Here is a 22,871-nt window from a genome sequence, read left to right on the forward strand (position 1 = left end):
CTATCTAAAACAGCTTCTTCACAAGGTGAAACAGCTCCCTCCCATGCTGGTGTTTCAGATGGCTTGATCTTATGCTGGTCATGTATGTGTAAGTAACTATAGATCCTGTAAGTTGCTGTGTGTAACAACCGTGTAATGACCAGAGAACAGAATGTCACCACGCTCCTCCCCATCCTCCGGTTCTTTCTTTCCCTTCTGGGATGTTCCCTGAGAGTTAATGGGGGTAGGGGGAGTGCCTTATGTAGATACCTGAAGGCTCAGAGTTCTTATTCTCAGGGGCTTTGAGCAATTGCGAAGTTCTGCACTAAAGGCTGCTACCTTCTCCAGTAGGAAGCGTCTCTGGCCAAGGCTGGCAGCAGCACCAGCTCATGGTCTCATGCAGAAATGTAACGATTCAAGGCAAATAAATTTTAGAGATCTTTTAAACAACATGGCTTATATTGGACAAAACTGTGTTAATAAATCTGAGGGAATTGGTACCATGTACAATATAATATTATATTATAATATTTTTTTAAATATTGCTATAAAGATAGTAATTTTTACATCTTTGAAGTTTGACTGTTAGGAGGTGTGGGCAGATTCTCGGTGTCCTTCACCTCTCATACACATATTTAATCTCTGTGAATTGTCATTTAGTTTATATCATGTCTTCTTGGGAAGAACTATGGTTTTAACAGAATCTGAGATTATTTCCCTACTTAATTGATTAAGTTGATTGGCTTTTTTATTTACTTTTTTTAAAAAAATCTTTTCTCATTTTACATACCAATCCCAGTTTCCATTCCCTCCCCTCCTTCTGCTCCCCCCACCTTTAACCCATCCCACCTGATATCCACTCCTCAGAGAGGGTAAGGCTTCCCACAGGGGGGGTCAATAAAGTCCAGCACATCACTTTGAGGTAGGACCAAGGCTCTCCCCACTTTATCTATGCTGAGCAAGGTATTCCTCCAAAGAGAAAGGGCTCCAAAAAGCCAGTTCACGCACTAGGGATAAATCCTGGTCCCACTGCCAGTGGCCCCACAGACTGCCCCAGTCACACAACTGTTTCCCACAGAGGGTGCATTTAGAGAGAGAGCTCCTAGTACACTAAATCAGTAGATTTTGTGGAACAAATTCAGAGTAAGGACAACAGCATGTCCAGTGACCGAAAGCTGAATCTGAGAACCTGTGTTCAGACTCTAGGTGAGTTGAAGACACAAGAGGAATGAAACATGAACCAGGCTGCTAAGTGCAGCAGAAACAGGATCACACAAGACACGGAGAAGAGTCATACATCCACTTCTGTCTGTGAGAATAAAGATCCCAGCAAATGAGACTTGGTTGATAAATAATTAGCAGGATAGGATGCATTGCAATTTATTTTAGGACTCACTTTGGCTGTCTGGAATCAAAGCGAGGGTCTATGACAATTAAGCTCTTTTGCCAGTGCACAGTAAATTTATGTGAGCTTAGACTAGGGTAGTCATGATGGTGACAGAGAGAAAAAGACAAATACTAAAGATATTTAAATAGACAAATATAGATACTTTATAATGTGTCTTAATGTGCTGGGGAAAATGGGTTGCTTACAGGAGTTATTGAATCTCAGAGCACGAGATCAAATTACTTGTGGAGGTATAGCTCAGCACATAAATTCAATCGCTAAAATATGCAAAATATTAATAAAATATTAGAAAAATTATTGCAATTCTTTTCAGAATCTCTAAAAAATGTTACATAATTAGCACTCTGATTTGTGGAATGGTGCTGCTAAGTGCATTAGAACATAAGTCTACATTTCCTGAAAACTGTTTTATAATGTAGTCTTACCATTAATTATGATTAATTCTCTCCCATTTCCCACTCAAATCCAAATATATTTTTTCATCTTGAGAACATTTGAAAGTTTTTTTATGTGTGTTATTTTCTATCAATGTGCCTGTCCAGGCTAAATCTCTGCATCCCAGGAAACAAACCCATCGACAATGAATTCCCACTTGTTCTGTCTCGTAAGATGTATTACTGAGTAGGTTTAGCATTTGGGAAATCATCTTAAAATATGTGATATTTTAAATATTTTTGGTTATCTGATTTTGAAAGTTAAATGTGCTTGCATACAACAGTTATCAAGGCCAAAGAGAAACAGAATAGTACTGACTTGCCAGCATTTATACATTTATGATTTTTTTTTCATTTTTCAAATCAAAGAAGATTCTATCTAATGTGGTATGGCATTCTATGATTATTTCACTTATTACTTGTGGCAGCTAAAGGGCTTCTGCTTTCCAGTTCTCTTGCAGCAAGCATTTAGCTCTTTTGTAATTAATATTTTCATTTCCCATATGGATAGAGTGCCTGAAAGAAATTTTATCTGGAAAAAAATTTCTGCATAATATTTTAGTACACTTCAATTTATTTAGTGATTCATCTGTGTGCTGTTTATTTTTATTAAAGAAGCCAGGCCAGGATATTAGTTTTGAACTCTTGTTTTAAGGCTATGGCTTGTTATACAGAGTCAATGCCAGGTCACCGAGAGTTCAATAAGATATACCTCATCGAGCCATAACCCAGTTCATCTTCTGCCCAAGTTAAATCACAATGATAAGTAGGATGTGCGCTTGAACATTGCTAATTCTTGTTTCACCAGAATTTCATGTCATCTCGTGGTTATTACATCTGTCCAATTATGAATGATCAAATTGGATTATTGTTAATTAGTGGGTCTGTCTCATAGTACAGAGGTCTCGTTGGGCGTATTTATCTGTTTAAGTGGTCTGTCTTCAGATGCAGAAAGTCGAATATCCTGTTTGAAAAGAAAAAAAAAAACTGGTGGAAAGGAGAAGGCTGAAAATAAAATTTAGTTTGTACACACTAAAGTGAAATAATAATTTCAATATAGTCTTGGTAAGCTTTTGATAAGTTTGCTGTGTTCTTAAATATTTTTGAGCAAAAGCAACACTGGCTATGCAATATAGGCTACTTATTTATCTACTGAGAAATGATGTACTGAGCTTATGAAAATAGATATTTTTTGATGAGAAGAAACAGCTCATTTGAAAAATCTCTGAAGAGCAGATTTAGAAACCTATGATGATGTATAACACCGTAATAGCACCCATCCAGGGAACTCTTTGTCTGGCTGCACACGCCATCACAGAACCGTGATGGATGCACGCTGACTTAGTCTGTACAGATTGATTCCTATCCTGGAGATGAAAATGAGTGAGGACAGCGCATGTCTTCTCTGCAGATGCTAATGGGCATTTGGGCAATGATACCTGCGGAGACCACCGGAGAAACAGCTATGGCTTACATTCGATTAAAGGGATCTACCATTTTCAGTCCCCAGCATTGTCAGCGGAAGTGATGACATTGTCATATTGTAACGAGGACCAGTGTCAAGTCATGCGTCATGGTGGCACCATATTGGTTTGAAGCTCTGGGGCTTCACATGACCCAGGAGTTCTCTCAGGTGTTATTTATATCTTGGTCCAGAGTAAGAACACTAGGTTGTAGAATAGGAAGGGATTTTCTTTTGTTTTCCATTGAGTCCTCTGTAGTGATCTGTTTGCCTCAGTTTTAATGTCCTTTTGTATTGATTTTGCCTCCTTGATTCTTTTTTCAGGAGTAAAATGAAGTTATTAACTATCTCTGCCTGGTAGTTCCAATCACTGTGATCCTCTTCCTCCTCTTCTTCTCCATTAGACAAACATCCACATGAAGAGTGTCATCTCAAATCTAGCGCCAAAACATAAAAGGAGTGCCTGTGCTTTGTTGATTTAAACAACATCACTATAAAAATCCCCCCCCCGTGTGTGTGTGTGTGTGTGTGTACACGTGTACACATGTGCATATACAGGAGCTTGTAAGCACACATCTTTATTCAAAACTAAAACAAAAGAACAAAAAAATTGCTGTGTGCTAGACAGTGTGATAGGTGCTTGAGAAATTGGTTAGTAATAGACGAAGGGCTTCCCATTTATTTATTTTATCGTGTCGGGGAAGTTTTATTTTAGCTTTAAGTTTTGATATTTTGTAATGATATGTAGGGATGTTTGAACTTGAACTCATTAGGTACCTAGACTTGCCTTGAAATAATCTGCAATCCCGCTTCTTCAGTGCTTAAGTGACAAGAGTGTGTTATTATTATTATTAGTGTATATATATATATATGTGTGTGTGTGTGTATGTGTGTGTGTGTGTAGGTATTTGAGGGGACTGGTATAGGCACCCATATGTATACATGCACTGGACATTAGGAGGAGGCGAGCAGGTGACATGGCCTATCGCTCTCTACCTCCTTCTTTTGAGACAGGGTCTCTTACAGAATCTCATACTAAACTGAAGGCAAATCAAACTCTAAGGAGCCCATATCGGTCTGTCCCCAATAGAACTGAGGTTACAGTCCATGGCCACTCCCAGCTTAGCAAAGCTACTTTGAATACCTTCTCTACTAGACTTGCTACTACTCCTTAGGTACTTGTGCAGAACCCGGGAAAGAATCATTCGATGGAATTGTGTGGTGATAGGTCTCTACTTTTTCTCCCAGTGTTTAAATCTAGCAATGATTTATCAGGGGTTCTTGTGTAAAATGAGCAAGTTAATAGTTCCAGAGCCTAAAGTAAGAAGTCCCAAGTGAGGCAGAAATAGGTGAGTAGTGTCCCAGAATCTCCTCAGTCCACTGCAAGGTCTGATTGCATTCAGTTGTTTTTGACTAGCTAGTTAGAGAATTGGGCTATGTCTTTTTTTACTCCTAACTAGATGACAACTTACTTTTCAATCAAACCAATGCTTCTTTTCTTGAGGAACATGTAAAAGGCATGGACAGTCTGGTCAAAGATGTGGAAATTCACAAAGATAACACCATTTCTAAGTATGGTTGTGTTTAGCCTTCCCCTTTACTGAAAAGACTGTGAATGTGTTTCAGTAAGCATGCTGAAATTGAAATATAGGTTTGTCCACTTTGGAAAGAGATCGCTTTAAATTGGATAGATTTCGCTCACTTTTAGTGAAATATTTTGAAAATTATGTCTTAGAAAACCAGACTCCGAATGACAGGGTTGAATATATCCTTCAGTTTAAAATGCAGGCTCTTTTTGTGGCGAATGAATTTGTTGTGGGAAGGTATTTGGAAGTAAAGCCTCAGAACAATTTGGGGTGAGGAAAAATACTGTTTTAAAATAAACCAATCTATCATTTTTGAATCTTAAAAGTCATCATATTTTGAAAGAAATAATATTAATAATTATTCATAGTACAAAGAACATATATTTGCAACGTAGCTTGTAATAATTTAAAACAACTTAAATTCAAAATTTAACGGATTTTAGTATTACACTGTGACCTTGATCATTTTTTTCAAAAATTAATTGATACTTTGGGAGGTAAATATTGAAGCTCTGATTTCATTATTTCCTGATTTGGTCCATGTCTTGGCAACTGGATAAGAGATTCCCAGAAATAGTGGTCCTTTCCTTTCCAGCTTAACTTTCCCATCACTTCACCCTGCATATGTTGCAGTGTTTCTGCCCAGATGCATCATGTCTGGAAAGGTCCCTGTTACACTGATAAAAAGTTCTCTTTCCTGAGACCTGTATTTCGTGTGTGGACCTGGAGGAGGGGAAAGCGAGAAGGCCAAATTCTGAAGAGTACTCGTTGCTGTGAGGCTCCATCCAAAACGGGCTTGTAACAAAGTGTACAGTCTTGTAGCCCAGCTGTGTGGAGCATTGATTGCTTCTGCCTAGAGCAGGGATACTGTCAAGTTGCTCTGTGAGTTGAGTCATCTATTGACAAAGAGCTACCAGCCCGCAGATAATGCTGTGCAGAGCTGCTCTCGCTGCTCCCTCTGCTCCCACGATGAACCGCTTATAGCAGCTGTCAAAGATACCGAGGCATCCGGAGAGAGAAAAGACGTTTACAACTGCCTGGAAGAAAGGGGTGTGAGGGAGAGAGCCTTTCTATGCAGAGCTGACCAAAGAAAAGAGTAAGCACCAGTGCAGCATGAATGCATACCTCACCAAGCAACACAGCTGCAGCCGGGGGTCCGATGGGATGGATGCTGGCAGGAGTGCCCCCACCCTCATCAGGGATGCCCACTGTGCCTGTGGCTGGCAGAGGAATGCTCAGGGGCTCGGGTACAGTTCTCAAACTATGCCCTCCTCGGGACCTGGGGGCGCAGCTTCAAACAGGACCAAGCTGGTCACCTTGTGGGACAGTGTACGGAAAAGCCCCCACAAGACCAGCACCAAGGGCAAGGGAAATTGTGGGGAGCGTTGTGCCTGCCCACATGGTTGGTTCAGCCCTGCACAGGTGAGCTTTTTCTTCGTGACTTTCGTTCTGTGTTGTAGGAAAGTTGTGTTTTAAGGTCAGGGTGCCTTGAAAACTTTGCTGAGTCCTTACTGCTTACTGGGTTTGTCTGCTTGGAAAAATGTTAGGCCGAAAAAAAAATGCTTTCTAGTTTCACACGTGTTTGTGGTTTTACACTTCTGGGCAGCGGGTAGAAAAGCGGGGGTGCTGAGCGTGGGAGTGGGTGACTTTTCTTCCAGCTCACATTCTCAGATCCCCACATGATGTTTAGGGTTCTGCAGCAGGGTCTATTGGCAGTCCCGTGACTCCTTAATCACAGTTCACTTTTCCCTTAGCTCCTTTAGAATTATTATTATTATTTTAAGGAATAGAAAGAAAATGAATTTTAATCAGACACTTCCCACCGTGATAAAAATAAAAGAACGTTTATTTTTCCATCAAAGGAGAAAAGAGAAACTTGATGTGTGTTATTCTGGTTTTGCTTGTATGATACTATGTGTCTTTTCAGTTATGAGGGAGAAATTTTGTTTCTAGTGCATAATTCAAATTACAAATGAAAAAACGAACTGGAAGCAAAAGGAAGGGTGATCCTACTTATAATAAAAGAGGGAAACACACTTAATCACAGAGAAGCAATAAGGTCATTTATATTTGGGCTACAACCGTTTCCCTTTTTCTCTTACAATGCCTTTCTAAACATAGGCATATTAATTTAATTTGATTCCTAATGATTTTTCTGCCCTCGAACTACCAACATTTTACCAGAAAGAAAATGGACTTATTTTTGTTTTCCTGCTTTTGACAAAGGGGGAGGGGGCGACTCCCTGCAAATGCTATAAACATGAATAATATGCACCTGTAGACACTATCATAATTATAGAGCAGAGATCATTCTTAAATATGCACTGGGAAGAAAGGCTGTGTTGCATGGGGAGGGATCTCAATTTCAGCATTTTTAACACAATCGAGAGTGAAGATTGATCACAAATAAAATGTTATGATTGAAGAGGTGTGGAGAGAGTTTTAATTTCAGTAAGTTTTTCATTAGGACTTCCAAGAATGCCATATCTCACTAATTTTTAATAGTATGGTTATGTATTCATGGCCAAGTATATGGTTTTTTGATTCATTGGTACTGAATTAGCTTTACTTAGAAAGACAGAATCTCCCATCATGCGTTATCTATTAGTTCAGCTCTAAATAGAACCTGGTGTTGGGAAATGTAGACAAATTTTAAAGTTACTATGAACTCCAAACTGCATAAGGAGCCTTGGCAATTGTGATAATTCCATGTGCTCATCGACAAAGCATGGGCTTAATATTCTTTAACCTGTAAGTATGTGTAGGCTGCATTAAATTCTCCTAAGACAAAAGTTACTCAACATCACGCACCTTAGAATGTTTACACAAAGAAATCAAATTTGGTTTATCATTCAAATCCTTTTTTTTATCCAAGAGATAATATGCTTTTAGTTTCATAAATGGCAATATCCCAGATCCAAATCCTTACTACTACCTTGTAATAACAACATAATGAAAATATTAATAAACAGTCCAGCCAAGACAAACTTCTTTCTTTCTTCCTTTTTAACCAAGTCAGTTTCCTACTTGCCTGAAATTTATAACCAGTTAATACTTTAAGGGATTGAAATAGACTCTGCACTGATAATTAAGGGGCCAGTAACCTATGAGAGGGCAGTAGATCGAAGCAACCCCAATCTCCTTATCCCTCAGCGTACACATTTGTTGGCATATTCTTGTCACTCACATATACTTTTTTATTGACTAGAATAGTGAGCCTCAATGTTAGAGTCAAAATCCCATATTGTTTAAGCTTTTCAATGTTATGACAGTCTTTCCTCAGCAGAATTTTTCTTTCCAGTCTTTCTTATCTCCTACCTGCAGAAGTCCTTTTCTGAGTTGATTAGTCCATCCTACCCTTTTCTGCACCCATCCAAACAGATGATAAGGAATAATTAACTTCTTAATGCGTGTGTGTACGTAAACTTAAAATATACATGCAACTATCTCTAATACTTAACTATTTGTCTCTCTCATAAATGCACGTTCTATATTACATCTATATTTTCATAAATGCATATAAAAATACATATGTATACACGGATGTAGCTTTACATACATAAAAATTAACATTCTCTATCATTCTTAGTTTATCAAAAGGGAAAATATTAGCTTACTTTCCAAAGAATGCTTCATTCACTTCACTGGAAATGTCTCTTCATTTAAGGTGTTTTCCCTTATAATTTAGTAAATGAAACAGGCTGAAATATGGGTGTGCAAGTCTTGATTCATTCATGTGTAGATTTGTAGCACGTATCCAATATTTAAATTATGTGAATATGTCTCATCACTCAGAGTCTGTATACTATCACAGACACAAGGATGTGCATGTCTGTGCATACATATGTCTGTTAAATCTAAGTCTGCTTTGAGAGTTTTCTAATGCTATTTTACCCTTTAATTTCACAAATAGACTTTTAAATGTTCTAATAACGAGGGGGTCTTCTAAGGACACTAGAAATACTCTTTGTAAAGCCAAGATCAAAAAAGTGGTGCATGGTTAGAATATCCCAGTGACCCACCTGTGGTTTAGAAGGGGCCTGAAGCACCTTAGTGTTTGGGAGCTGAGGTCCTGTTCCCACAGATATTTATTGTATTGCATGGAAATCAGCAGTGTGAAATCCAGCTACTCTAATCAGGGGCTATAGTAATGATTTGCCTCTCTCTCAAGGCTCTTTACCGAAGTCCCTTCATTTGAGGAGCTGAAAACTAGCAGAACTCTGTCATTATGCTGCTCCTTAGTTGGTCTAAAAAGTAGCTCTAACTCTTCCTGAATAAGTTTTTATTCCATTGAATATATAGTTAATAGAAAAATGGAAAAGTGTAGTATCCAGATGTGAGTTTATGAAATGTTGTGTCTACATTATTAGGGCTGGCCTTGCAAAGATATAATTCCTTACATGGCATTTCTTCCTACTTCAGACTTCAGGGAGAGATAACAGAACCATGGTAACTTGGAGATCAGACGTATTGGTTTCTTTATCATTCACTGTCTATTCTCCTATTGCATACCAAGGGCCTATAATATAGCCCTGTATCAACACTGAGTATTCTAGGATTACTACTGCTTCAGAACTCATATCCTATCACAATCTATGCAATTGACTATTATATCATGACCTAAAGTTTTCAAAACATGTGGCAGTTCCCCTCGTGTGCATTTAGAGACTCTGGAGCAATGAATACTTGTAGACCTAAATTTCTCCAATCTTGCGGAGACCCAAAATCTCCTTCAGTTCTATCTTAGCTATGTTTCTGCTGCTCTGATAAACACCATGACGAAAATCAACTTGGGGAGGAAAGGGTTTATTTCGTTTTACTGCTTATAGTCTGTCATAAAGGTGAGCCAAGTTTGGAGCAGGGATCAAAGCGGAGGCCTTGGAAGAATGCTTCTCAATGGCTTGTTCTTCACGGCTTGCTCAGTCCATTTCTTATACACCCCAGGAACATCTGCTTAAGGATGTTACCACCTGTATTGGGCCGGACCCTGCTATAGCAATAATTAATTAAGAAAATGTGCCAAAGACTTCCTGTAGGCTGATCTTAGGGAGACTTTTTTTTCAGGTGAGGTTCCCCCCTCTCAGATGACTCTAGTTTGTGTCCAGTTCAGACATGTACTGCCATCCATTCACGTTGCAAGCTGATATCCATGAGTTCATGAGAGGGACCCTGGGAAGAATTTACACTTCAATTCCAAATAACCTTAAATTTGAACTCACAGGCTCTGTGTGGTCACCTTTGCTTAATGTCTATAAGCCTCGTTTCTCTTGTCTGTAAAATGCCGGATGAGAAAGTCATGTTGCAGGGACATGGAATAAGAGTTGAATACAATTTCTATAAACACTGCAACATGACACCTGAAGCCTAATGTTTCAGCACATGGTATTTATTACTACCAGTGATAGCAAAATTTTGTATTTTTTTTAACCCGAAGTACTTATTACCCTCCTGTAGTATGCCCTTTCATTATAATTTTTATGGCTCCTCTGTAATGATGAAGGTTAAGCTAGGCAATTGTCCAGAAACTTTTGGCATAGGTCTGTACCACTGGGGTGACATTTTGTCCTTCAGTTTCTGAGAAATTTAAAACCGTGCACACAAAAAGAGAAAGCGAAACAGAGACAGATGCGGAGCGGGGAGGAGAGAAGGGGAGGTAAAATAGGATTATATTAATGAAGAGTAATTCCCATGACCTTATATTCAAAAGTTAAGAAAAAAATTAGATTTTACCAGCAACTTCCTTTGGAGGCGGGGACTGCATTTGAAGTAGTTAGCCACACTCTGTAAATCTAGATCTCCCTCAACAATTCTGATACTAACTCCCAAAATGAGCAATTTACAAAAACATTGAGTGGACAACTTTTTAATCTAAGAAGCCAGACATCACTGCACTGAATCTCGGCTTACCTTAAGCCCCCATTAGAAATATCTCAAAGCTTCTTATAGCTCCTTGCCTTCGTTGAAAGGTCCCTTTACTTACCAAAGGGAATGAGACTTTAAAAAAAAAAAATTCTGGGAAACACCAGGCACTCTGGGGAAGAGAAATACAAGTCAAGGAAGAATGAAAGTTCCTGTGGCCAGCTTGAAGCCACTCAACACCCTGGCTGTGCACATCGCTGGATGCTGACATCAGCAGAGCCCTCTCCACAGGGCAGATCAAGGAGAGACTCAGCACAGAGGGCAGGATGGAGGAGAGCAGAGGTTTTGTGGCATCTACTGAGTGCTCCTGATACTGAAGTGAGGGCCTTACCACACACAGTTTTCCTTTAACACTGACGATATCCTACTTCTTTCCATCCATTAAGCTATCAAAAAGGCATCTCAGAGTGATGTTGTCGCAGTCACATTACTGAAAAGGCATAACTGGTTTCCACTATGTGTGTCTTTGGCTCCCATATTCATCCTACTCCATCTGACAGCAGCGCTTATCGTCAGCCCTGCAAGGGAGACTGCACACACCTACCATCACCACACACTATAGACCTCCATAATTGCCCAAATGACCAAAAATTTCCATAAAGTGTGAAAGTCATGCACATGTTTAGGAGGACTGGCTTCCAACTGTAGGTGCCTAATCTTCTTTCTTTTGCATTCTTTGTCTCAGGAATCCTGTGACATCTTTGTAGATCCTTGCCCTGGCTCATCAGGGTGAAGGACAGTGCGATGCTGAAGTGTTGGTGAAAGCTAAAAGCATCAACACCACCATGGGGTACTTCTCCTCACCTCATTAATGTGTGCTAGTGTCAAGTTGGGTTAGGTCTCCAATGCATGTGGCAAGGAATGGAGAACAAGCAGTCAATGTGTATAATCAAAGAAGTCCATGGTGGGACTGTTCTTGGTTCCCACACACTCTCATATTGCCCAGGGTTTGTGAATCTCACACATTGGTTCTATCTGTCTATGTAGGAAAGTACATAGAAAGCTCAAATATCTCTTGGATACCACCATCTCCATGATCTACTTTCCTCTTTCTCGTGTTTCTTGATCTGTTGCTGTTTTAACACTTGATGTTCGTCACTGTGATTATACTGCATTCCAGTCCTTGAAACTCTCAAATGTTTCAGGATGCTTTCTGCTTGTGTAGAACTGGAATGAAAATTCATGGCCACCAAACATTTTCCAAATGAGAGCCTGAAGCCTAGGAAAGTTAAGAGACTTTCCCAAGTTCATTTAGTTTGTGGCAGACTTATTTTGGCCTGGGTTTCTCAACTCAGAATTGAATTATGTTTCTACTGTTCCAAGATGCTCTCCCTCTGCACTCATCCTCGTGGGGATTTCTGCCAGAAAAGCTATTAGGCATGCAAGGTATTGGGAATTGAACAAAAAATATACTAATACCAGGACAGGAACCAAAAAAGCTACGGAGAAACCCTGTCTCGAAAAATCCACACACACACACAAAAATATATTAATACACAAACCTAATTCTTACTTAGAAGTAAGACTGGCAGTCCTGAAAAATAGGAGAGCTACTAGAAAACATTAGTTATTGTGCTGGTTTTTATTTGTTTGTTTAGTTTGTTTTGGTTTTCTGGGCTATTGTTTTGCTCTGTGGGTTAGTCTGGCCTGGAACTCGTGGCAGGGTGTTTGTATCGTACTCCCGAGTAATGAGATTATGGGCATGCAGCACCAGGTCTGGCCTAGGAAACATCTCACACGCAGGAAGATGCTTTTGTGTTGACAGTGATGGGAACGTTAGACTGGCATTTGGAAGGAGGAGACCGTGAATGCTCGATGGGCTAGAGTATGAGGAACAGTCTTATACAACAGTGTAGTAGGAGGCTGCTTGTTCCTTCCTGGCTGCCCCAACCGTGAAATAATCACTCAGAAGCTATATTATTTAAATCACTGCTTGGCCAATCACTTAAGCGTATTGCTAGCTAACTCTTATACCTTTGATTAACCCATTTTTATTATTTTATATTTTACCACAAGGTTTGTGACCTACTGGCAAGGTTCTGGCTGGCAGCTTGTGTCTTTCTCCTCTGGCAGCTCCATGGCATCCCCTGACTGTACCTTTTTCACCCAGCATTGAGTTTAGTTTTCCCCACCGAGCTCTGTTCTGCCCTGCTATAGACCCAAAGCAGTTTCTTTATTAATCAATGGTAATCATAGCATGCAGAGGGAAATCCTACATCACAGCAATATGTTCCAGCAGGAATATACTATAATTTTGAACTTCATTCTGGACATTGATACAGATTATCCAAAAAATAATTACCTAAAGCTAAAATCAAGCTTAGGTTTATGCATAAAGGCAAAATGTTCTAGGAAACGTCTATTTATCATTGAATTTCCTACAAATACAATTCCTGTGTATAACAAGGGACCTTTACACTTAATCCTATTGTATTTATCAAGAGTTGCTTGCCATTTTGAAAAACTCTAGACTTGCGTTTATCCTGTTTCAGGTGGTAGCATCGTTAATACACCTCCTCAGTGTTCATTTGTTCTTGTAGGCTTCATCAGCAGGTGTGTAACTGAACAGATTTGAGCCTTCTTCAAGTAAATCTAGATCCATTTTTTGTTTTATTTTTATTTTTTATTTTGTTAGCTGGCAAGTAATAAATATGTGCATTTGGAATGTGCAATGCGATCTCTAAATGTGTTTTTATATCATGGAGTGGGCTGGGGAACTAATTAGTACCCATCATCCCTTTCTTTCTGGTAAGAACATTTAAAGGCCTCTTCTTCGGTTATTTGGAAATATGCTGTACAGTGTCATTAACTCGAGTTACTAGTGCTCAAGAAAGTAAAATGCGATCAAAGGATTGGTAATTAAATGTTTTCAATTAGTAGGAACATGGAATTCAGGAGCTCATCAAATTTTATTAATAAAAGTTTTAAAAGACTTTTTCCATAAAATTATCAGTGGTGTAATACTTCCTTGGTGCCTCTTATTTGATTTTTTTCTGTTTTTTTTTCATCGTTCTCATCATCATGATCATCATCACCATCACCATCATTTTAAGCATGTGTTCCTGCACTCAACAAAGAGCTCCAATACTTTTTGCTATGGATCATGAAATCAAACCCAGAGCCTCACACATGTAGACAACTATGTCATCTCTGATCTTGTTTAATCTGATAATCTGAGTATTACTCTAACTTGGCTGCAGGTGTTGTCTGCACTTAACTGCCCTATCACTCCCAAAGGTGTTAGATTTATTAGTTTTAAACTATTTGTTTTTATTGATGTGTGTGGGCAGGGGAGAGTTCCTTGGAGGTCAGAAGAATTTTGCATCCTATAGAGCTATAATTGCAGGTGACTGTGAGCTGCCTGACACGGGAGCTGAGACGTAAATGTGGGTCCTTTGTAAAAGCAGCAGGTTCTCTTAACTGCTAAGTCACCGCTCCAGCTCTAGATTTACTTTATATCTATCAGTGCCCATTTTTAATCAAGGAATTGAATTTTTAAGTACAGGAAGTCAGAAGTATTGCCTTTACAAGATTATGCATGGATAGATGACAGATACATTAAAATAAGCAAATATACACACATGCATGCATACATACACACACACACACACACATACATACATATTGAAAGATGATAGCCAGCTAGGAAGCTGCTTCTCTAGCATGCATTTATTTATTTTCAGTAGTTTTAACTGGCACATAAAATCATGAAAGGTGTGCCCTTTGTGAGCGCAATGGTGTGTTAATGCATGTATATATGACTTTGTGGTCAATTCAAGTTTAACATATATCTCCTTAACTATAAGCGTCATGCAAAACATTTTTTTAAAATCCTGAGTCTAAGCTTAAAAGTAAGACCTGTTTGTTTGCAAGAATATGGCATTCTACTTTTCTCCACCTCAGCTATCAACAGTTTTCGTTTAGATAATCCATACATCAAATTATTGCCTTTAAGCTTTCATCACACATCCCTTATGATTTGTGTCTCACACTAATTCATAACCAGAATCCCTTATAAGATTGCTCTTACATATTTCTGTGCATTTTATAATTTATCTATTCTTTTAAATTTCATTTTACATTCCAACCACAGTTCTTCCTCTCACCCCCTCACCTCCCGCCAGCCCACCTGCAATCCACTCCTTCCGATGTGTAAGGGCTCCCATGGCGAGTCAACAAAGTCAGGCGCTTTAAGTTGGGGCAGGACCAGGCCCCTCCTCCATGAATTAAGACTGAGCACAGCATCTACAATAGGGAATGGACCCCAGCAAGCTAACTCCTGTAACAGGAAGAGATCCTGGTTCTGCTGCCAGGGCCTCAGACAACTCAAGTTTCAACACTGTCTCCCACAAATGAAAGGCCTAGTTTGGTCCCATGTAGGCTCCACAGCTGTCAGTCTGGAGTTATGATTTTCCACAATTGGTTCAGCTATCTCTGTAGATTTCCCCATCATGATCTTGACCTCCCTTGCTCATATGTTCCCTTCTCCCTCTCTTTGTCTGCATTCCCAGAGCATGGCCTGGTGCTTGGGTGTGGACCTCTGCAACTGGTTCCATCAGTTATTGGATGAGGGTCTATGGTGATAGTTGGGATATTGATCAATCTGATTACAGGGGACAGCCAGTTCAGGCACCCTCTCCACTAGGTAGCACACTGAAGAATCCAATAAAAACACTAAACCATAAGCCATTATATATATGAAAATGACTGGCAGGGTAAAAAGAGATAAGAAATTATATGTTTTTTAATTAAAATCATGTTGTTAAAATTTCACATATTGTGAATTATTTATATTGGTATGAACTTTAATAACTTCCCAAATTCTTTACCACATAAAACCATATGGTTGGATATTTGAGTTATCTTGAAAGATTTTTTTTTTTTTTTTTTTTTTTTTGGTTTTTGAGACAGGGTTTCTCTGTGGTTTTGGAGCCTGTCCTGGAACTAGCTCTTGTAGACCAGGCTGGTCTCGAACTCACAGAGATCCGCCTGCCTCTGCCTCCCAAGTGCTGGGATTAAAGGCGTGCACCACCACCGCCCGGCTTGAAAGATTTTTTTTAAATTTGACTATGAAAACCTCTGAAGTAATCATTTGTGTATATGGGACTTTGACCACACTTCTCATGGTGGATGAGTTTTCAGGAAGAGAAAGGCTGTGAATTTTTTAAGGCTCATATTATGTATGGAGTCCTTCTGTCAATATTTTTTTAACAATTCATTATTGAACTATCCCACATACCAAAGCACCATGTTAATCAATGTAAAATGAGAGACGGATTCTTGTCTTAGAAATTATTGCCCAGTTACTTTTAAAGATTTGCGTATTTACAACCCTGCCGTCATGGGAGTATATGAGCACATCTTTCCTTGCCATTTGTACACACTGGTCATTTAGCCTTTGGAAAAGTTGTTATGGACCTGGTAAAATAAGAAGTCCGTGCCATTGGCAATTTAATTTGATTTTCATTATTAATTAGGACGAGCACTTTGTAGATAATTATAATACTCTGCAAAGCTCTAACAGCGCCACAGTGCACAGGTGGCAGCTTACTACACGCCTCGCTGGTCAGCAGAACAGGTGAGAGGAATAACGCTTGATGAGTGGTCACATGAACAAGGAGTACTCTCCTGTTTAAAAGTCCTGGTGAAAGAAACGTCCACCTATTCCAAATATAGGAAGGTAGGTGATACTTCACTACATTTATGGCTGATTTGGGCTTTCCCGTCACTCTTCTTCATTCCTTGAGCCTGTCCTCTGGAAAGAAAGGGGTTAAACATTCTTCTTTTCAACCTGATGTACGTGAGCAAGCTTGTAGAAGTGACAGATGCAATGGTGATTAGTAAAACAGGCAGAGGTAGACCGACTGTTGCTCTGAGTCTAGAGAGTTTGCCAAGGAGTCGAACGTAGACATGAAATTGACAGTAGGAACACTAGACGGGGGAGGTGTGGAGAAAGCCATCGTGAAAGTTTCCTCCTTCACGACAGTCCCCATGGAGAGGAGTTAAGGGAAATTCATATAGAGATATATGATTCATGTAGCTACATATAGATTCATGAATATTAGGCAGGAGTACAGAAAGAGTCCCTGAACTTCAACAGAATTAAATTATAGAATGACAGTGTTAAATTTTAGTACTCATAAAAACATATTATTCTTCATTATTGGTGTTAATATTTAGAAAAGAAAAAAACTTACGGGTCCTGCAAGTCTCTGAATTCAGTTTTTCAAAATACCCTCTGGCTGTTCTAATAAAAAAGAAGGAAGGAAGGAAGGAAGGAAGGAAGGAAGGAAGGAAGGAAGGAAGGAAGGAAGGAAGGAAGGAAGACAGGCATGCAATAAATCTGCATATTGGAGACAGTTTGGCCTCTAGGACAGGAAGGATGAATAGATATTTAAGAATTAAACAGGTTGAGAAATGAGCATAAATTGAGAAGCAATATTCTCTTCAGTTTTTGAAAGCACCTCTCTACCTAGGAATTCCTACTAGAGTTTCGGTTATTATTTTCCAATAATTGAGTAGAATAACAATATAAGGATTGACATGTGACCAGAACTCTCTTTGTCCATCTCACCCTGGGATTCCAGCTTACCTTCAGAACTCTCCCTGCCCGCCTGCCCTGCAGCTGAACCTGTCCTGTCCTGCAATAATTCTGGTTTGTCAAGGCTGAAATTAGGACTTAACTTCAGCTCTAGGCAAAACCCCAATAACTGGTCACTGTGAATTCACACAGAGTAAAATTTCAGAGCATCTCACACATTTGCATGTTTTCCTTTCTCCTCCAGTGTTATTCCCCATAGCTGCTCCCACTTGGTTTCCTCTGATCCATTGTGGACGTTGTTGTTATTAAATTTATCCCTCAGATATTTTCCTCTCATTTGACATTTAGCTCTATTCATATCGCTCAGTGGTTTAGAAAGAAATGACTGAAAATAGTACTCCCTTTTAAGTGCAGTCTAACGCCTGGACAAGGCGAGCGTGTCTGGAAATGATGGTGCTAGTGGTCCATGCAAGAGAGAAAACGGCAAATGCTTGTTTCTTTTTTATTCAAGGATTATTTTTCAGAGTTTTTTTTTAATCTCTACTAGACTTGGGTAGAGTTCCTGAGATATTTCTTTTAAGTGTAAAGATGTACTTTTTATGATAATTATAATAATAGAAAATAGGTTGCCAAACACATTTTTACACAGTGGGTGTGTACTCCTGAGCAGAACCCTGAATGTTGTCTGTCGTCTGACCTAAGCATGAGTTCAGGCCTCTTTGTTGAGCTCTGTTTATTGCCAGCCAGTCACTGCTCCCTGATTCCCTGAAGCCACCGTGCAGCCTCCTGCTAATTCCTTCCTCTGTCTACGATGACAGACTCCATTCCCAGTGTCTGATTTAATCACATTTACCATTAGAGGATCATCTCTCAGTGTGTCTTTTCTGAGGCTTTCCATTTCCCGTGGTCCCAGTGAATGTGGTACAGAGAGATGACTGCTTTCCAGTTAGCACTGTGACTGCTTACGCTCCTGCTTCATCCAGCACACAGAAAGCTGTGTCAGAACACCATCCTGTACTTGTGTCCAGATTCTGAGGTCTGAGACAGGAGCTGACCACTTAGAAATTGTGGAAAATACTATACTTTCAGAAATCTGTAGAGGGGGAATAATGCTGTATTAGGCAAAGCAGCTCGAGAGTAACTTCTTTAGGGTATATGGTAATTTGTCCTCAGAATGCACAGTGTGTCCTTCTGAAAGCTCAGATAATCATTCGAATCATTTTAGGGGAATAAAAGACCAAGAAATGGACTTCACTAAAATGTATATTATTTCACAGTTTGCAAAAATCATATATTTCAGTTAAAACTCTAATTGTCACACCCATACTCAATAGTATGAGACATACTTAGATCTAATCTACATGGGAAGTAGAAAAAGATAAGAACTCCTGAGTAAATTGGGAGCATGGGGACCTTGGGAGAGGGTAGAAGGGGAGGGGAGCAGAGAAAAATGTAGACCTCAATAAAAATAATAATATAAACACTCATACTCAAAAACACCATTGTTAATCTATTTATTCATTAATATCCATTATTATTCATGGATTACAGGAAACCCCCTACCCTTGCAACTTGACATTATAGCAAGAAGTACAATCCATAAGCTAGCGGGGAAATGAAATTAACAATATTTCTCTAGATGGGGATACACAGTAAGACAGGATGATGAATAGATAGGGAGATGATTCCTTAAATAGATGTTAACGCGAGGGAAAGAATTGATAGGGAGGAAACAATTCTGTTGACAGCTGAGGATGGAACTGTAAAGGGAGAAGCCTTGTCATGATCCTTAATTGATATCACAAATAAGAGAAAGGGTATCAGGGGATCTCAGGGTGTAGAAATGTGGCATGCTCTTGCAACTCAAGAAAGCTGGTGTGGAGATAGGAATGTATAGGGGTGAAGGGAAGGGATGGACATTGGGTAGTGGGTAAATTTGAGACTTGTAGATTTTAGAGGTCATGAGGGTATTTTATTCTAATTAAAATGACAACTACCTTTAGGTAAAGACACACCATCATCTAATGAACACAGTGATGTTGACTTGTCAGGAGCCTAACTGGAATGCTGTTTAATAAGTCTCCTATGATAGAAATAATGGTAGCCAGACTCAGGAGGCAGAAACGGAGAGCTATATGGGTTGAGGATACATTTTGTGTGTAGAGCAACAGGTCAAATTGAATGGAATTTAGAGAGAGAGTATGAAAAGTGGATCATATCCTACCGGAGTTAGAAAGTTGGCCCTTCTCTCCTGCTTCAGCTCTCCCCTCAACTCTTCCTTCAGATATCTTTATGAAGAGGGCATTGGAATAGCTCACTTAAATGTACTGGGGAGGGGGTAAGCCACTACGAATGTAATAGGCTAATCCCCAGGGAGATGGTTTAAGCGGGGTGCTGAGAAAAAAATAATCAGTTGGGCCTGCAGAAAGTTCTTGTAATATCGTTATAGTATGCAATTTCTGTTCTTTCTCCCTTTGTTTTTGGGTTCAGATATGAAATTGTAAGTTCATCTCCAGCATACTGTCTACTAGATTCTTGAGAAATTTCTCCAACTCTGAAAGAGAGGTAGGGTAAGAAATTGAGTCCAGTTAAAATTAACCCTGTCATCTTCCAAAGGTTAAGGTTTAAGCGGAGTGCTGTGGGCCTATGGTCATTGTTTAATTTTATCTCTTAGGGGTTGATATTGGTTATGTTTTTTACGAGGTTCCAAAATGCTTCAAATAAAAACTTATTTATACCTTTCAATTTTGGGTTAACTTCAGGATAGTCCTAAGCAAGTCCTATCTTCAGGGCCCAGCTTCAGCCTGGAGACACAAACAGCTCTTTTGTACATGCGCGAGCAATCGGCTGGAGGGATGTGGAAGGTTTGGAAGGTCTGAAAGTGTCCTCTCGTCATGAGATGCCCTGTCAGAATGGCAGCAGCTTGGCACTGATGTTCATTAACCGATCACGACTGTGTCATAGAATCCCATTATGGCAATTGCCTTGACAGAGCGAATAAATCGTTTTCTAAACAGTTCCTTGTTTCTGATCGGTTCGTAAACTGTACGCTTCCAGGGCCCTGTATAATTCATAGCTCAGCAGAAATTGCAGCCTGGCAGGCTGTGTTAAGTAACCCGACTCTTGCAATCTGGAGCCACGGTTGGATTTACGGTTCAGAGGAGAACGAGCAGAATAGGTCAGTGGAAAGACACAAACTGGAAATGGGGAGAGCCGGGCTCTCATCGCTGTGCTACTGTAGCCTTTGAATCACCCTAGGCATGTTGCAGAATCATGGAGTCTGCAGCCAACCATAAAATGAGGAAGTTAGACCAGATGAAGCCGTGATTCATGTTTTACTCTGTCATCTTGCCAGGATTCATGGTCATTCTCTGGACCATGAGAAGAAAGGGAGGAGTCTACAGCAAAGCCCCTTAGAAAAGAATGTAGGAGAAATTAATAAAGGACGAATGGGGAAGAAAAATAGGCATCCCATATTTCTTGATAATTTTATAGCCTGGGATTTTGATGATGGTGAGTGTTTTATGAGACTGATTTACATTATAATTATTTAATGTCTAAGCTTAGTTAAATATTTCTCATATACAGCTGTCTTAATTTAGGTTCAACTTCATAACCAAGAAGGTCAGTCATCTTATCCCCAGTTATTGATGATACTGGCTTTTAGAAGCAAAATAAATTGTTCTAATTTATATCATAGCAAGGACTAGATTTGTGTTTCTACAATGGGTTTGGTTCCAAAGGAGCATCTTTTCCATTGTTCTTTACATAGTCTTTTTGAAATTTTCTTGATAATGATGATGATGATGATGATGTGTGTGTGTGTGTGTGTGTGTGAGAGAGAGAGAGAGAGAGAGAGAGAGAGAGAGAGAGAGAGAGAGAGAGGCCTGTGTATGAGTGTGGTACCTGTGAGTATAGGTGCCCATGGAATCCAGAAGGCATCAGACCCGCTGTAAACCTCATGGTGTGGTTGCAAGGAACTAATCTCAGGTCCGCTGGAAGAACAGTGCCCACACTTAGCTGCAGAGCCATTCTTCCTGGTCCATCCTGTACAAGTTCTTTAGATCTTGCATATTTTGATGTTGAGTTTATTTATGCATGGATGATAAATATGAAGATTTTAGATGTGTTGGAGTCATCACACTGTCCAGAAATGAACTGATATATTTCTGTAAATATTGTGGCTTTAAGGAGAGGATGGAAATGATAGAGTTAAAACTTTTCTTGAAGTTCTGTGGTGTCTTTTGTTTGTGTGTTTTTTGTTATTTTTTCCTTTGTAAAGCGTGATCATGTAACAGGAGTAAATGTGTCAAATTCTGGAATAAAAATAGCTTTTTTAGTTCCTCTGAAATGCGGAATATAACTGAAGATCATTTAAACATAGATGATCTCCTCTTGGCCTTGTGTTCTATCCAAAGGACAGGTCTGTCATCCTTTGAACTCAACAGATAGCATCTGATGTGTTCTTAGTCCTTTATTGCCTTATTGAAAAGGGTGATTTTGTGTCCCTGAATTTTTTCTAATGTCTACAATGGTCAGAGGAATATTTTTAAAAAGCTTCTCCTACACAACAATTTTAAGATGTAAACTAACACTCCTTGATATATTAAAAAGCTAAGTGTTTATTCAGCTGGATGAACCTTAGCCAGAATATGGACAGTGATGGCTTCTAAGTCTGTCCGTAACCTACAGAACATACCTCCTGCCAGGTTACAGGGATGCCTGTGTAACTGAGTCATGGGAAAAATTGTCTGTGCTGGAGTTTGATGCCTCAGCCTGCTGCAGGGGTATGACTGTATGCAGATCCTCTTTCTGGTAGTGACCATGATACAAGTTGGGAGGAGAAATTGCATTAAATAAGATGCCTAGGTCATCTTTTCTTCTTTCTTTCTTTCTGGCAGAACATCTAGCATGATTGGTGCAATCTGGCCAGGCTTTTAGACAATGTCTCTTAGATGAGGTGTTGATTGTTTCTGATGAGGACTCGATTGTCCACATAATCATCTCTTCATCTCAGCAGCAGCTGGGCTTCCTTTACATCCCTCCTGTTGGACCTCATTACGTCACGTTTTCCCACACCCCGGGCCCAATGAGACTGCCGCATTATGAATTCACAGGAAGCTATGGTGACCTTTCTCTGTTGTCTCTTTGACTGAATTGGAGGAAACGTAGAGATCAAGAGGAAATTTATTGCTGAATCACCTTGCAGTGATGTTGCTCCATACTATTCCAATAGCCTTAGCCTCGTCTTTGGCAATAAATGCAGCATGAAACACATCTAACCTAAAACCATTGAAATGTGTATCATTTCCAGTCCCTCTACAAAGTGCTTGATCATTTTACAGTTTGAAGTACTTCACTGACCCCACCCCGTTTATATAATATAGTTGAAATTTTGTAGTGTGATGAAGAAATCCCCATACACCTGCTCTGACCTGCTTGAAAAGCAGTTCTTTTCACTCTCTCCCTAATCAGTTAACCCATAGAAACTTGCCACTTTTTCAATCCACTATGTTCTCTATTCATAAGCATCCATTCTCTA

At 39.5% G+C, this 22,871-nt stretch overlaps 1 protein-coding gene across 16 annotated transcripts in view; it reads left to right on the forward strand.

Moving 5' to 3' along the window:
* Nucleotides 1–22,871, forward strand: part of Dlg2 (discs large MAGUK scaffold protein 2) — a 1,644,347-nt gene that overhangs the window by 975,115 nt on the left and 646,361 nt on the right. For 4 of the 16 annotated variants that reach the window (XM_057756270.1, XM_057756276.1, XM_057756274.1 and 1 more), the window contains exon 1: nucleotides 5,968–6,291. The exons of the other annotated variants lie outside the window; for them this stretch is intronic. In XM_057756270.1, the coding sequence (XP_057612253.1) occupies nucleotides 5,983–6,291 (309 nt within the window). In that variant the 5' untranslated portion in view covers nucleotides 5,968–5,982. Of the gene's footprint in view, nucleotides 1–5,967; nucleotides 6,292–22,871 lie in introns of those variants that run through there. 16 annotated transcript variants of the gene reach the window in all.

The sequence above is a fragment of the Chionomys nivalis genome, chromosome 23 (assembly GCF_950005125.1).
Source record: "Chionomys nivalis chromosome 23, mChiNiv1.1, whole genome shotgun sequence".
In the NCBI taxonomy this organism is placed as follows: domain Eukaryota; kingdom Metazoa; phylum Chordata; class Mammalia; order Rodentia; family Cricetidae; genus Chionomys; species Chionomys nivalis.